At 38.6% G+C, this 15,817-nt stretch overlaps 1 protein-coding gene across 1 annotated transcript in view; it reads right to left on the bottom strand.

Annotated features, from left to right (window-relative positions):
- The window catches only part of Dmgdh (dimethylglycine dehydrogenase), a 63,947-nt gene that overhangs the window by 16,909 nt on the left and 31,221 nt on the right, over positions 1-15,817 (bottom strand). Inside the window, exons 10-14 of the mRNA XM_042690908.1 lie at positions 15,310-15,475; positions 14,342-14,472; positions 11,969-12,186; positions 10,246-10,403; positions 7,676-7,735 (exon numbers count right to left, since the gene is read on the bottom strand). Of these exons, the coding sequence (XP_042546842.1) occupies positions 7,676-7,735; positions 10,246-10,403; positions 11,969-12,186; positions 14,342-14,472; positions 15,310-15,475 (733 nt within the window). The remainder of the gene's footprint in view (positions 1-7,675; positions 7,736-10,245; positions 10,404-11,968; positions 12,187-14,341; positions 14,473-15,309; positions 15,476-15,817) is intronic.

Below are 15,817 nucleotides of genomic sequence, written 5' to 3'. Positions count from 1 at the left end.
TTCAGTTTACATTTCCTTCCCTTATCACTCAGCAATGAAGATGATAAAGATGGTTTAATTAAATTTATATGGCTCATAAACATGACATGATACCAATATCTTCAATCAATGTGCTAAGTGATATTTCATCGAATTTTAGACTTTGCAGATTAGGCATCTTAGGTGCAAAATTAAATCAAATGTTTTTCTCAAACCACACAGCAAGGATTTGACTGACTTAAAAAAATCAGGACTGGGATTGTAGCTGAGTGGTAGAGTACTTCCTAGCACGTGAGAGAGCCTGGGCTTGATGACGCATATTTCAAGGTCCACTGTGGACTGTCTACCACTATGCTCTGACCCCGTCCTGCCACCTATTTTCTACTTTCCTGTTTATTCTCAGGACCACAGCTATTGTTAGGTTAAAAGCACTAAGACAGTAGCTCTGGATCTTCATTGAATTAAAAAACAAACAACTTTCCAATCCCCCTTCCCTCTGACAAGTAGATATTTTTTGTAGTGCTTGAAGAAGAAATTAGGAGCTGGGTGCCAGTGGCTCATGTCTGTAATCCTAGCTACTCAGGAGGCTGAGATGTGCCAATCAAGGATTGAAATAACCCAGGTGGAAAAGTCCCCTAGTCTCTGTCTCCAGTTAACTAGCAAAAATGCTGGAGTGGAGATGTAGCTCAAGGGGTAGAGAACCAGGTGAAGAGCATAAAAGCTGAGCAAGGGCACCAGGTCCTGAGCTCAAGCCCTAGTACAGGAAGGAAAGAAAAGAGAAGAAGAGATGGACAAAGGAAGGAGAGAAAGAAAGAAGGAAAGAAATAAGAGGAAATGAAAGAAAAGGAATGGAAAAGAGAAGAGAGGAAAAAGAAAAGAGAAGAAAAGAAAACAGGAACACCATGTATTGGCTTAGGATATCTATCGGATAGGTCTCAGATCAACTGTATCAGTATTGTTGAAACATACTGTTTTAACAAGTGGGGCCTTGCAGTTTTGTAATTTGGGGATATGGGATAGTACTCAACAATTTGGCTAGCCTGAGAAATCCCCATATGATCTTGTCTGTTTGTCTGTGAACCACTGGGGAAGGACATCAAGTAATTCCGGAAGTTCTTCAGAATAGTAATGTCCAGTGAGTTAAAAGTCCTTGGCTAACCTCTTGGATGTCTACCTAGAATAGGATATGGTAAAGACACTTGCACATCCATGTTCATTGCTGTACTGTCCACAATAGCCAAATTACAGAAACAGCCTAGATGCCCTTCAATAATAGATAAGTGGATCAAGTAAATGTGGTATATATGCACAATATATTTTATTCATCCTTTAGAAAGTGTAAGGTAGGTCATTTGCAGGGAGATGTATAGACCTAAAACAAATGATGTTAAATGAGGTAAGCCAAACTCAGAGAGACAAATGGTGCATGTCTTCTTTCATATGTGGAAGCTAGATCTAAAATATAAGTGGACATGATACCCAATATAGGACTCTAGGCATTCACCAACAGACTAAAAGAGGATACACTTGGGGGAGAAACCCAAAGGTGTAACTCCTCTGAACATTTTTTTGGGGGGTCCAGTAGTGGGGCCTGAACTCTGGGCCTGGGCGCTGTCCCTGAGCTCTTCAGCTCAAGGCTAGTGCTCTACCACTTGAACCACAGCACCACTTCTGGCTTTTTTCTTTTTGCTTATGTGGTGCTGAGGAATCGAACCCAGGACCTCAGGCATGCAAGGCAAGCGCTCTACCACTGAGCCAACTTCCCAGCCCCATCCTTTGAACATTTTAAAGTACTGTTTATCAAAATGAATGCCAAGAAATGGAGACGTGGGTTTTAATTGATGGTGGTGGTGGTGATGTTTGTTTTTGCCTTTTTTGTGTTTTTTTTTCCTCTTCAGTGGAGGGCAAAGGGGGAAAGAGAAAAGGAGGGTGAACAAGTGCATTAATGGTATTCAATATACAGTATTTGAAAAATAAACTATACAACTTGTGGAAAGGAACAAGAAAGTTTTCAAACCAAGGGAAAATAAAGGAAAGGTTGACATTGTCCAAAAAAGAAATGTACTAATTATGTGACTTATGAAATGGTAGCCCTATGTACAACATAATAATAACAACAAAATTATGATACCCACCGGACAATATATTGGAAACTGAACTTTACAACTTTGGGCGGGGTGGGGAGGAGAGTGTGGGAGGTGGGGGAGGGAAGAGATAGGGAGACCACAACCACAAGGGCAGGGGTAACAATGATCTACAAGTAATGTACTCATTGCCTTACTCAGGTAACTGTAACCCCTCTGCACAGCATCTTTGCAATAAAATAAGATTTAAAACACATCTTGGCTAAAACAGTCATTCTCAATCTTTTCTGGAGTTACCTGGGAACTAGAGATGAAACTGATTGATGAATCCCAGAGAGGGTTTTGCTTTTTTTCTTTTCTTTTCTTTTTATGATTTATTTTCATTTTTAAGAAAATAAAAATACAGAAGGGTTACAGTTACATAAATCAGATAATGAGTACATTACTTTTTTGGACAATGTTACCCATTCCTTCACATGCTCTCTCCCAGTTTTTCCATCCCATCCCCACTCACAAGTAGTTCAGTTCATTTTCAACATAGTATCCAGTGAGTATCACTGCTATAGTTGTTCACCCTTTGTCCCTCTATTGCTTCTTGTTTGTTTCTCTCTGTTTCTCTCTCTGTCTCTGTCTCTGTCTGTCTGTCTCTCTGCTTCATCAGTTGTGGGGCTTGAACTCAGAGCCTAGGTGCTGTCCCTGGTCCTCTTTGTGCTCAAAGCTAGCACTCTACCACTTGAGTCACAGCACCACTTCTGGGTTTTGAGTGGTTCATTGGAGCTAAGAGTCTCACGTGGGCTTCTCTGCTTGGGCTGGCTTTGAACTGCCATCCTGAGATCTCAGCCTCCTGAGTAGGTAGAATTACAGGCGTGAATTATAGCAGTGCCATTTCTGTGTCCACCCTTACCCTCACAACGACAGATAAACAAGACAAAAGAAAAGAAAACAAATACAGGAGCAACAATAACAATAAAAAAACAACCCTCGTTTCCATTTCTTGGAGTTCGTTTTGTCTTTTTTAGACAGGGTCTCACCTACATAGCTCAAGCTCCCTCAAACTTGAGATCCTCCTGCCTCAACATCCTGAATGTTGAGATTATAAGCATGTGCCAACACGTCCAGCCAGCAATCCTTTTTAAACTGATCTCGGTCTTGGGATTATTTTAAAGCAACCTATTATGTAAAAGAATCACATGCCAGATTTTATGTTTAGCCAAATTTGAATGCCAATGAATTTTCAACCTCCTTGATTTCTATTACAATATGCTTCAAATTTCCCCATCATCATTATTACATAATAGTCATTCCTAAGTTGCTACATCTGAGCAGTAGTGTCTTTCCATTATTGATGATTCAATAATAGATAATTTTTATTGAATGCTTAAGATTGTAGTCAGTCTAGTAGTGATAAGTGTTTTAACTCTTTACCAGTTTGGGTTTTTTTTGGTATTTTGATTTTGCTTATCAAATATTCAATATTTTCTCAAAGAAAGATGCTATATTTTTCTGGAATCAGTATTGTCTTCTAATTTGTAGTCAATATCCACATTTTTTTCTGGTTAGAAGCTCAATAGAGGGAGCAAGAAAGAGGAAGGGGCTGGGAAGGTGGCTCAGTGGTAGAGCACTTGCCTTGCATGCATGAGGCCCTGGGTTCGATTCCTCAGCACCACATAAGCAAAAAGAAAAAAGCCGGAAGTGGTGCTGTGGCTCAAGTGGTAGAGCGCTAGCCTTGAGCTGAAGAGCTGAGGGACAGCGCCCAGGCCCAGAGTTCAGGCCCCACAACTGGACCCAAAGAAAAAAAAGAGGAAGAATAATGTATAGAAAAATTCTGGTCTGTTTAAACACATTATATTTAGTACTTAGTTTTCTCAGGATGTTGGTAGGCATTCTCCAGAAATAGACAGATATTCAGTAATTCCTAGAGGAAAATTCCAAGAAAACCTATGACTCCATACAAAAGCAGCTGATTTTTCCTTTGATCAGTTTTCATGCATTTCTTCCATTTCCAACAAAAACAAAATACACTGATTCTTCCTCAGCTTAACTTTTTTTGGAACAAATGGAAACACCATCTAGAACAATGCTGTGAGTTGCTTCAGGTGATGAGGCTTATAGTAGATTTTCAAATGTCTCTGTTTAATTGTATTTACTTGTATTATTGATTTGAAATGTTTCCTCTCAGATCTCTGTGACTCACTTCCACAAGGTGGCAGTATTCTGAATAGCCTGAAAATCTGTTTTCCACTTACAGGAAACCTGAGAGCCATCAGAAGTATATTTTTCAACCTGAGGCTTAGCAAGGTGTTTAGCAAATGGTGCCTAGTAAATAGTTAGTAAGTGAATCAGTCTATCTACTTCAGAGAAGCCAGGGGTAAAAGCTGAAGCTGGGGCCATTCTAGGAAGGAAAGATGGCAGCATTGTCTCCCTCCAACACATACACCTTCTTCCTTTGTAAGGAAAGATTTCTTCAGTACTCCATTTTTTCTTTTCCCTATATTCATACTGATTTTGACCAGAACACAGCTCACCATAATGAGGCTGACAGCCCATCTTCTCAATGAGCCATTTTCCTTCTGAAAATGAGCTGAATTAACTCTTCTATAAAATGCAAAATTGATGATAACAGATGTAAGTGTATACAAATTTTACAATCAAAAAGAAAGAAAGAAAGAAATTCCTGAGCAGTTTTTCAAGTCTGCTAAGCCCATTTGGAAAAGGACCCTGTTGGGAAAGTGGTGGGTGAGGAAGTTCCACACTGAGAGCAGAGCTCTGAAACAATGATCTGACTCCAGTCACTTCACTTGCGTGCTTCAGTTTTGTCACCCTTATCAAAGAGAAGGCCCAGTGTATTCTCCCTTCTAATTCTGACCATCTGCTTCTCTCTTTCTGTCACACTACAACTCCTACAATCATTGTGTCATACACTTGAGGGTCAACCAGAAAATTCTACCTATTTGCTTTGAGAGGAAAGAAAGGAATTGATTTCAACCAATTGTAAAATTCCAGGGAGGGAGTGTTTTGTTTAGGTGGCAAATATTATTATCTCTCTATATTAGCTGTAGGTTCTTTTTTCATAAAGCATCAATTTTCCAAAGCAATATAGGCTTGTATATTATTATTATTTTAAAAGTTATGGGACATCTTCCATTGAATGTTGAAAGAAATATGTTTTTTAAAAAAATATAAAAAAGGGAATATCTTTGTACACTAAATGAGTAGTATTTTGTGGTTTAGGCACAGGGCTTGAATGATCAAGTTATATAGCTTAGCTTGCAATGTTTTCAGGAAACTTGTTCACTTATAGACTGCTATAAGCTATGACAAAATTGTTAGAAAATAACAGACAGCACCTAAACCAAGTTTGTCAAATATTTTTACGTGCCTTGGAAATCAATATGCATTGCCACGAATAGACTGATACCAACTAACTTCCTGACTCTACATAATTTAAAAGACCTGGCTTAGGTCTAGATATTTGAGCTATATGGAACTTAACCCAATAAAATCATTAAGAATTAACTTTGTGACACCTGAAGGAGAACCAACACTTCAGAATGATTTTTTTAAATGCCATCGATCAAAGTTAGTACTAAATAACTTCCTTCAGAGCTGAACTTATTTGAGCATATCATTTATAAGACATCAGAAACAAACAGTCCACACCTACTAATAATCATAAAAGTTTTTTAAAAATCCAATTTCAATATGAAGACATCAGTTATCAAAGTCTTATTCCCAAACAAGATTATCCAAACACTGAAGCAAAAACCATCAGTTCTCCATCCAGCTATTGGTGACCAACAGTAGAACTTTAGTGCTCTCAAGAGTCAGTAATTTTGATCTGTATTTGAAACAGTCGAGCAAAGACTTCTGCTGTCAGAAGGAACAATCTGCCGCTAGGATCTGCCCAAATTCCAAGCACCTCCCTTCTCTGGTCTGGAGGCAGATGGCACCTCATAAAAATAGAAGCCATGGAAAAATATAGAGAAAGATATTCCCTTTAAAACCCTAGCTTCTTTCCCCTAAAATCTAGGACTATAAATAAACATATTTTATGTTACTATTTTTGCCCAGAACTTGGGAACTGATACTGGACATTAAAATTGTTTCCTTAGCCCATTTCATTTGCATGAGTTCACATATTCCCCTAGGCTGGAAAAGTAGCCCAAGCAGCAAAGACAGGACAGTTATAATTTGGGAATTCTAGTAAATACCCTAAATTGCAGCAACTGCTGTGCCCAGCCTTTAATACTACCAACAGTAACAAGCTCTTTTGTACTGACTTGTGCACTGTTCCATGGGGAAACCTCATTTGTGTTTGTAGGACTTGTATAGATGAAGTAGGCCACAGTGGATTGACTTTTTTTTTTTTTTTTTTTTTGGGTCATGAGGCCTGAACTCTGGGCCTGGGCGCTATCCCTCAGCTCTTCAGCTCAAGGCTAGTGCTCTACCACTTGAGCAACAGTGCCACTTCTGGTTTTTACTGCTTATGTGGTGCTGAGGAATCAAACCCAGGGCCTCAAGCATGCAAGGTAAGCACTCTACCACTGAGCCGCCATCCCAGCCCCTGACATACTTTTTATGACATACTTTCACATAACTAGGTGGGACAGTGTTTCTCAAATCCTTGATGTTTCAGAATCTCCTACAAGGACTTCCCAAAGCACAGATCTGTTGGCCTGACTCCAGCTTTTAGTAAACCTGGGTTGGATCTTAGCTTTTGCATTTTTACACATTCCCAGGTAATGCTGACGCTCTTAGGCTGAGGACCAGACTTTGTGGACCACTGATGTAAGGGATCCTTTTGGAGTATTAATATCAATTATGTTTCTCTGGGCCTGTACTGGCTTCTCAGTAAATACCAATTTATTGTTGGGCACATTTGAAATGTCATTTGCTTGAATTCAGCAGCTTCAGTTACATACAAAGATGCTTAGTAAGACCAAGGCGGCTTCATGCTGTAGACAGCAGGGAGAATCAATGATGCAGAATGTTTGCTTAGCTAATGTGCAACTTCCCAGGCCACCAGAAGTACTGTAACATAAACAACATGGCACAATTTCTACAAGAAACTCTACTGAAATCTGATCGACACCATCTTAGTGTTACTTTTTTTTTTTGTCGGTCATGGAGCTTGAACTTTGGGCCAGGGCGCTGTCCCAAAGCTCTTCAGCTCAAGGCTAGCACTCTACCACTTGAGCTATAGCACCACTTCTGGTTTTCTGGTGGTTTATTGGAGATAAGAGTCTCACAGACTTTCCTGCCCTGGCTGGCTTTGAACTGTGATACTCAGATCTCAGCCTCCTGAGTAGCTAGGATTACAGGCATGAGCCACCAGGGCCCAGCCTAGTTTTACTATTTTTTAAGTTTGATTGTAAACATAGTTTTTAAAGATGGTGGAATTTTCTCTCTTAAATCAACAAGTATGGTCTAACAGTTTGAACTGATCAAATTTTGACAAGTGTTAATACAAAACAATTGAGCATTTATACTCAATTTATTTATGTTCATTTCCTCTATATCATCTTTGATTAAGTTTCAAAGTATGGCTCTGCCAGAAAACAATGCCATAATTTTAGTATTTACTTCAAGCACACTTGGTAATGTAGACATACCTTATTTAACTTGACAAAATAGTCCAGTCCAGCTTCAAAAGGATTTGTATCACAATTCATCTGAAAGGAAAACACACATATTAGATCTTAGATAGTGCCAGTCACTTTATATAATACTTTTTAAGGAAGGAGAATACTGATTTTTGAATACAGATTCTGAGAAAGAAAAATTATGGAGTACTGGTCTCTAAAAGTTTTATAATCTATGTTCAAATGTAGCCTTTTGGCTAACACTACCTTTTGTTTCAAGCAAACACAGAAACTAAAAGTCACAGTATGTTTCCATAGTTCTTTAGCTTTAACAAATATCTGAAGGATAACACATGATGCTTTCACTTAGTTTTCACTTAATTTTACATAATTTGAGTTGGAAAGAGCATTCAGTAAAATGCTTAGACTGCAATTATCTGGGAATCAAGATAAAGAAAAAAGTAGATGTTAGGAAAATGGCTTCCATAGAGTTGAGCAAAGGAAAAGGGAAATAGTAGGGTTAAATCTCAGTCTTCTCAAATAGGGTGAATCATTATAATAGATATTAATTCAATGTTAAAGCCAATATTTGCTGATAGACCTGAAGCTAATTTTTTCTCTATTTTGCTGTTTCCTTTACTGTAAGGAAATTGATCTAAAGGTACTTAAACACTAAAGACAATAAAGAACGTACATAAACCAAATGAACATAAGATCATATTATAGGACATATTTTTCTCTCATAGTTCTTGATCAATTTGAGCTACTTTAAAAATATTTTTTATCTGCTCAAAGTGTCAAAATATGTTCAAGAAAAAAAGTTAAAACAAAACAGAGAAAATTGATTGTTATAACACCAGAGGGCGCTCTGGCACTATTGAGACACCACAGGACCCAAGATGGCGCTGAGCTCCCAAAGGAAAACAGCAGAAGATAAAGGCCAGAGAAACGTCTTGCTCCCAAAAGGTTCTTCTGCTGCTTCATTTGTTGGGGTCTTGGGAAAGAGCTGTCCTGTTTTTGTGCAGGTAGCTGGTTGCTGCTTGCCTAAGGCCCTGTTATAAGCTAAGACCCCCACAGAAAATACTTTTCATGCAGGCTTCTTTTCAGTTTCACTAAGATTCTTCTCTACTTACAAGTCCACTTGCTTCTGCTACAGTCTAAAATTACCAATGGCTCCTTTCTTGGCTTCCAAATTACTATATGTTTATATTGTGCCTGCTTCTTTGTGGGCTATTTCTAATATCTGTGTTAATTCTGTGGGATAAATATTTCATTTCACAGAAAAACAGAGCTTCTGGGAGATTGGGAAACACAGCTAGTACGCAGCAGAGGACAAACTCTGAAATTCATCTTTTATCACTGTTCCTTATCTCGCTTCTTAGGACTAATATCTCAATGTCTTCCAAAGAAACAACTAGAGAATCTAAAAACAGGTAATGTTTCAATACTGTCACATCGGATATAAAGTAGAAGTATAGAATCGGAGCTATATTGGCTGCTTATTGTGTAATCTGGACCCTGTGGTTCAATCTAGTATGATTGCTTGTTTAATAGGAATAATGACACTAACTTCCTGGAGTCATGCATATACAAATGTATATACTCTACAAACAGAAATGTACACAATGTACAAATAGAAATTCTTAATTATCTCTGCTCCTGGGGGTAGGGAGAAAGGAGTACCAATTCATCAAAAATATAAGAAGAAACTGTGAAGATAGGAGAGACTTTTGAAAGGTCATGCTCAAATCCCACGAGGTAGGCCTGATCCTCACAGTCAGAGACAGATGTCTAGGTTCTCTGCCCAAACCAGACAAAGTAAGGCTGAATAAACATTGAGCCAGACCACAAGCCCCTTGATTTCCTAGTGGAAATAAAAAGGATGGAGGTTCCAACCAGTTTGGGCAATAAAACTATACAAGACCACCATCTCAGCAGAAAAGCCTCAGCATGATTAGGGGCCCCTCTTGTTTCAGCTATAGCAAGAAGTGTACAGCAGGTCAGGTCAGGCAAAAAGTAAGACTCAACAATAACCAGAGGTTGCCGGGCGCCGGTGGCTCATGCCTGCAATCCTAGCTACTCAGGAGGCTGAGATCTGAGGATTGTGGTTCAAAGCCAGCCGGGGCAAGAAAGTCTGTGAAACTCTTATCTCCAATAAACCACCAAAAAACCGGAAGTGGTGCTGTAGCTCAAGTGGTAGAGCACTAGCCTTGAGCTGAAGAACTGAGGGACAGCACTCAGGCCCAGAGTTCAAGCCCCATGACCGACAAAAAATAAAAAATAAATAAACAGAGCTAAAAAAGGTTGGAGGCATGAATCAAATAGCACAGCACCTGCCTAGCAAGTAAATAGCCCTGAGTTCAAACACCTATACTGGCAAAGAAACAAAAGCAAACAGAAACATTATGTCAGAATTCTACTAAATGTTCAAGAGGATAACCTAGAGGAAAAACTCCTTCCCTTCATTAGGTAAAATTGTCTGGTAGTATGTCATTTCTCTTACATCCAGAAGGAATGCTAATATGTAGTTAAAACCAGCATTCAAGTAAAATTAGATACAATGAACATAAGCTTTTCATGAAGATGCTAGCATTTCAAACCTCTGATCCCCAGGCTCTGAAAGCTTTCTCTAGTCTTAAGACATTCAAGGCATATGTTCCAAAATTGTCGATTCCTTCTTCTTGGCCAGCATTCATGATAACATCATAAAGTGCCTCGGAATCTTCTCGCCTGTGGTACAGCTCCCAACCCAGCTCACCTGAAATAAACCCACAGGATCACACCAGAGTAAGAACAGTTTTCATTAGGTCTAATGTGCATGAACTAAATCATATAGAGCCAGGAGAAAGTCCGTTCATGAACTATAGACATGGTTGGTTTTTTAAAAGAACACCTTATTAGAAAAGTTGCTGTAAGATGGCACTACAAAGGAGCTGGCAGCATCACATTCTATTGTCATGCAATCCTGACTCCCACACAGAGGGTGGGAAATACACCTCTTCTTAGGATAGAAAAAAAACCATAGTGCAGGATTTACCCTCCATTCTTGGCTCCAGGCTTAGACACCTAACCCAAGAATCATAGTCTTAAAATATACAATCCACTCATACCAGATATTGGCGGTTCATACCTATAGACCTAGTTACTTGGGAGGCTGAGATTGGAAGGATTGCACTTTAAGGCAGCCTGGAAAGAAAAGTTTGAGGACCCCTCTTCTCAGCCATTAGCTGGCCATGGTGGTACATGCCTTCATCATAGCAATGATGGAAAGTGAAAAACAGGAGGACTGCGGCCCAAGTCATATTTGGGCAGGAAGTAAAACCCTATCTCAAGAATAACTAGCACAAAGAACTGCTGAAGACATGGTGAGTGGCATCACAACAGCCTAGCAAGTGTGAGGCCCTGAATTCAAATCCTAGTACTGACAAAAGAATCCAAAAAACCAACACAATTCACTTAGAATTATTCAAATTGTCTTCATTATGGGGTAGCCATAGTCTTCTTTGACTCCCATTTCTTCCCCACTTGCTCGTTTCATTTGTCATTAGAGAAGTGGGCAAAAAGAAAAAAGAAAAGAAAACCTAATCCAAATGGTCCTGCTTATTTTTCATTCTTTTTTGTTTGTTTTGCTTTGTTTATTCTGGTCATTTTGTTTTTGCCAAGACTGGGGGAAGAATGGTTTCAAGTTAAGAGTGGAAGCCTTGGGAAGAACTATGACTTGTAATGCTGCATAATCTCCTTGAAGCGCTGATGAGATGTGCTCTTCCAGGACACAAATAGAAGCAATATGTCCTTGAGTGAACACCTGGACAAAGCACTCTCTCAGTGAAGGGATCAGCAGGTCTAGAGGAAGCCAGAAATGTACCAAAACACCACTGGGGAACTGAAGAGCATTCTATATCAAATACCTTCCCTGTGCAAGGCTGGCCGCTAGGGGAAAGATTCCTACTTGAGCACACCCTCTAGAAGTGGCAATGCTCTAGTAGAGAAGTTAGTACATACGCTATGGTCTCTAAGTGAGACTATCTCTGGGAGATAGTCCTAAATGGAGTTTGTTGCCCTGAATACTTCAACTATTCCAATGGCCATCCTTTTCCTACTCTTTTCTCTAGCCTTTCAGAAAGAAGCCACGATTATAAATCTGTGGAATCACTCCACAGACCAGAAGTGAGTAGAAACACTTGCTGTTGGGCAGAAGGAATCTTCCTTCACTCTGTGTGTGTGTGTGTGTGTGTGTGTTTGCACACATGTAAACACCCATTTCTGGTGGCATCTCCTTTTTAAATTCCAGAAGCTTACTCTAGATTGCTTTGCAAGTCTTACCAGTATAAGATATCCTAATAGCGGTGACAGGAATATTGGAAACTTTTAAAGACTTGGTTTGAAGGAACTTGAAAACATCATCACTAAGATCTTCAGAGGTCAGTTTCTGAAGGACCTTCCTTGCATGCGGTCCTGCAACTCCAAGGACGCCAAGCTCATCTGTTATGTTTTTAATCTCAACATCATAGCCGCCTTTGATTGCTACTTCTTCAATCCATCTGCATTTGAATCATAAATATTGTATATATATTATTTGAATAATGCATTGTGCTAACATTATTTCTATACACTGACACATGCACTGGGCCTAGAATGATCAGAAAGCCCCCAGAGGGTTATGGTACCCAATCATCTGATATTTTTAAGCTGGGAAAACTAAGTTTCTGAGATGTTAAGTGTGTTCCTAAATCGCCATTTACAAATATGGAGACAATTTTCCACAGTACAGAATGAACCTTTGATTTAAATGAGCTTGCCAAATACTACTTTTAAATAGTGACAGCTCTATTGCATTTATTGATTCAGTGTTCAAAAATTAATTTAAACCAAATTTTCTCTAATACCTGTACTGAAAAGACATATTAGTTGTTGCTAAAAGTTAATAATGAGTCTGCCACTAGATGCATAATTGCTTTGACCATCACAAGGAACAGATAAACACTTGAGTTTCAATTTCTAAGTCATGATGAGTTATGGGACCCAGCTATAGGGCTAGTTAATAATTTATTGAGCAGTACCTAGAGCTATGCAAGTATAACATACACTGGTCGTCTGAATTCAGGTAAAGCTCAGTTACTCAGAACTCAATATATCTTATCTTATAGCACATAATTTGAATCATTTTATTCCTATGGTGATACCCTGTCAGAGTAAGACATTGAATAAATAACAACATCATGAGTATTTTTGGAACACTGAAGACCACATAATGACGATCAAACATTCATGCAAAGACTCTACTTGATAGGCCAATGATTTAGCTGTGAGTTGGCAATCACCAAGTACCACACAGGAAGAAAATAATGCAAGGAAGCCAAATAAGTTAAATGTGACATCCCTGAGCCAGCTACTTTAACCCAAACCTTAGTTTCCTCATCTGAAAATGAGAATAATACATACTTTACAAAATATTAGAATTAGTTGACGTAATGTTAAAGGCAGTTCAAACACATTGATAATGCTTAATAAATAGAAGTTAATATTATTAGAACCATTAAATCCAATTGATGAATAAATAGCCTTTTGGGAGAAGTGGGTCTTCACTTCAAATAATTTGCTACAAAAGACACAAAATTTATTCAAAATGACCAGATGGAAGAATTGAAGTTGTTCTTCAGCCAGGTGCTGGTGGTTCATCCCTATAATACTAACTACTTGGGAAACTAAGAATGGGAGGATCATGGTTTGAGGCCAATCTAAGAAGAAAAGTTCATGAGACATATAGTTGGCCCCAGGAGTACATGACTGTCATCCTAAACTACAAGGAAGATTGAGATTGGGAGGATCACAATTCCAGGTGAATCTGGGCAGACAAGTCTGAAAGACTCCATCTCAAAGGAAAGAAGCTAGGTGGGGAAGGGTGCCCCTGTCATTGCAGCTATAACCAGGAAGCTTAAAATAAATGGACCATGATCCAGGTGCACCCTAGGCAGGAAAGCAAGACCTTAAATTAAAAAAATATATTATAGTACAAGACTGGAAGCATGAATCCACATCAGAGTACTTGTCTATTGAGCATGAAGCTCTGAGACAGTCCTAGTAATACCATATATATATATACATACATACATACATACAGTCAGGTGCTGGTTGCTCACACCTATAATCCCAGCTACTTAGGAGACTGAGATCTGAGGGTCCCAGTTTGAAGCTGGCTGGGAGTCCATGAGACTCATCTCCAATTAACCACCAGAAAACTGGAAGTGGCACTGTAGCTCAAGTGGTAGAGCACTACCCTTGAGCAAAAGAGCTAAGAGGAAGCACCCAGGCCCTGAGTTCAAGCCATATGCCGACATACAAAAAATGATAGACAGATAGAAGATATAGATAGATAGATAGTTCTTCAAATACTGGCAAAAGAAATACTCAGAATAGGGGCTGGGAAGTTGTCTCAGTGGTAGAGCGCTTGCCTTGCATGCCTGAGGCCCTGGGTTCGATTCCTCAGCACCACATAAGCAAAAAGAAAAAAGCCGGAAGTGGTGCTGTGGCTCAAGTGGTAGAGCGCTAGCCTTGAGCTGAAGAACTGAGGGACAGCGCCTAGGCCCAGAGTTCAGGCCCCACGACCGGACCAAAAAAAAAAAAAAAAAGAAATACTCAGAATAAGATTGAGTCAATATAAAAAACACAATTTTTTTGAATGAGCTATACACTTACCTAAGATCATGAAGTTCTGATCCAGAACCAGTTATTAGTAAAAACTCTCCTGGAGACTGGTGAGAAACTGTCAACTCAGCATATACTCGTCCTTTGGGTGTTAACATGTGACTAATATTTGTAAAACCCACCTACATGAAAGAACTTAAAATTACTTTAGGATAAATTAAAAACCTTATGATGCATTCTTTTAACACATGTAAATAAAAATGTGAGAACTGATGTTAAAATGAGAAGCCTCTTATCAATTGCATGAACTATCTAAACCCAAAATTAAATTTTTTGTCATTCATAAATACAACATTTTATTTATAATTCATTAGTGTAGAAAGACCACAATGCTTCTCAGAGCATGACATAGGACATACCAAGTTATTCCAAAACATACTTACCATAACTAAACAAAACAGTACAGTTCAATAAAAGATATACCAAGGGTAGAGTCTGCAAATTCATTATCATATCAAAGAAAAAAATCAACATGGTGGGATGCTTTATAGGAATGTTTCCCCATAAAAGGAAGAAGTTTTTATATTTCAAAGAAACTGAATGTCGAGGCAAATTATATATATGTTCTTTGACATATTGAAGTGTATATTTAAAATTCCTTTGAACATGGTTTGTTTAAAAAGCAACGTGGTTTTGAAACCAAGATCAATAAAAAGTTCTCAACTTGAACAATCATTTAAAACTGCCTGACATAAAAGTTACACTTTATTTAACTGTGGTCAATTTCAGGTTCCCATGGACATAGTCAAGCTAAGTCATTAAGTCCTTAGATGATTCATTTACTTAACAAAAACTTAAATTTTAAAAATTAGCTTACATATTCTTGGTCAGTTGAAGAGGTCTACTCTTCACACAGATATCAGGCAAAAGAATATATTGGATTTGGGTTTTTGGGGGGGAGGAAGTGTGGTAGGAATGGAAAAGCCAATGGGTCAAAATCCCAGACCTTGTCTATTTACCTTTGGAATGACATTTGCAAAGAGGTGATCCAACAATCTAACGGAGTCTGGGCCTCTGATGTTAAACTTGCCAAATGGTGACAGGTCAATCACTCCTACTTTCTGCATAACTTGTTTATACTCTGAACCCACAGGCTCAAACCAGTTTGTGCGACGAAAACTTGGCCTGAAACACAATATTTAGAGTTACAAAACAATAGTCATCCATTGTCCAAAATTGACAGAATAAGGATATTTTAAAGAACTTCACTCAATAAAAAAATCCTTTTAGGAAGAAAAAAAAGACACATTTTGTAAATCATCTACACATGTTGGAACTTGACCTTTTAGAGTTACTCATCTATCCCATTTCGGAGTGAATTAAATATTAATTAACTAGAAACTAAAACAGAACTTGAGAATGCTCAGATCTGAAAGAAAATGTAAGGAACAACCTGTCCAGGGATTTTCAATCCTGGATATATAGTAGAGTTATATGGGGAGCTTTTTGAAGATGGGAAGGAAAGAG

Source organism: Dipodomys spectabilis, unplaced genomic scaffold, assembly GCF_019054845.1.
Source record: "Dipodomys spectabilis isolate Male_0828 unplaced genomic scaffold, ASM1905484v1 ptg000140l, whole genome shotgun sequence".
Lineage (NCBI taxonomy): Eukaryota > Metazoa > Chordata > Mammalia > Rodentia > Heteromyidae > Dipodomys > Dipodomys spectabilis.
Note: the sequence above shows the minus strand (reverse complement) of the source record. Positions and strands in the feature narration are given on the sequence as shown.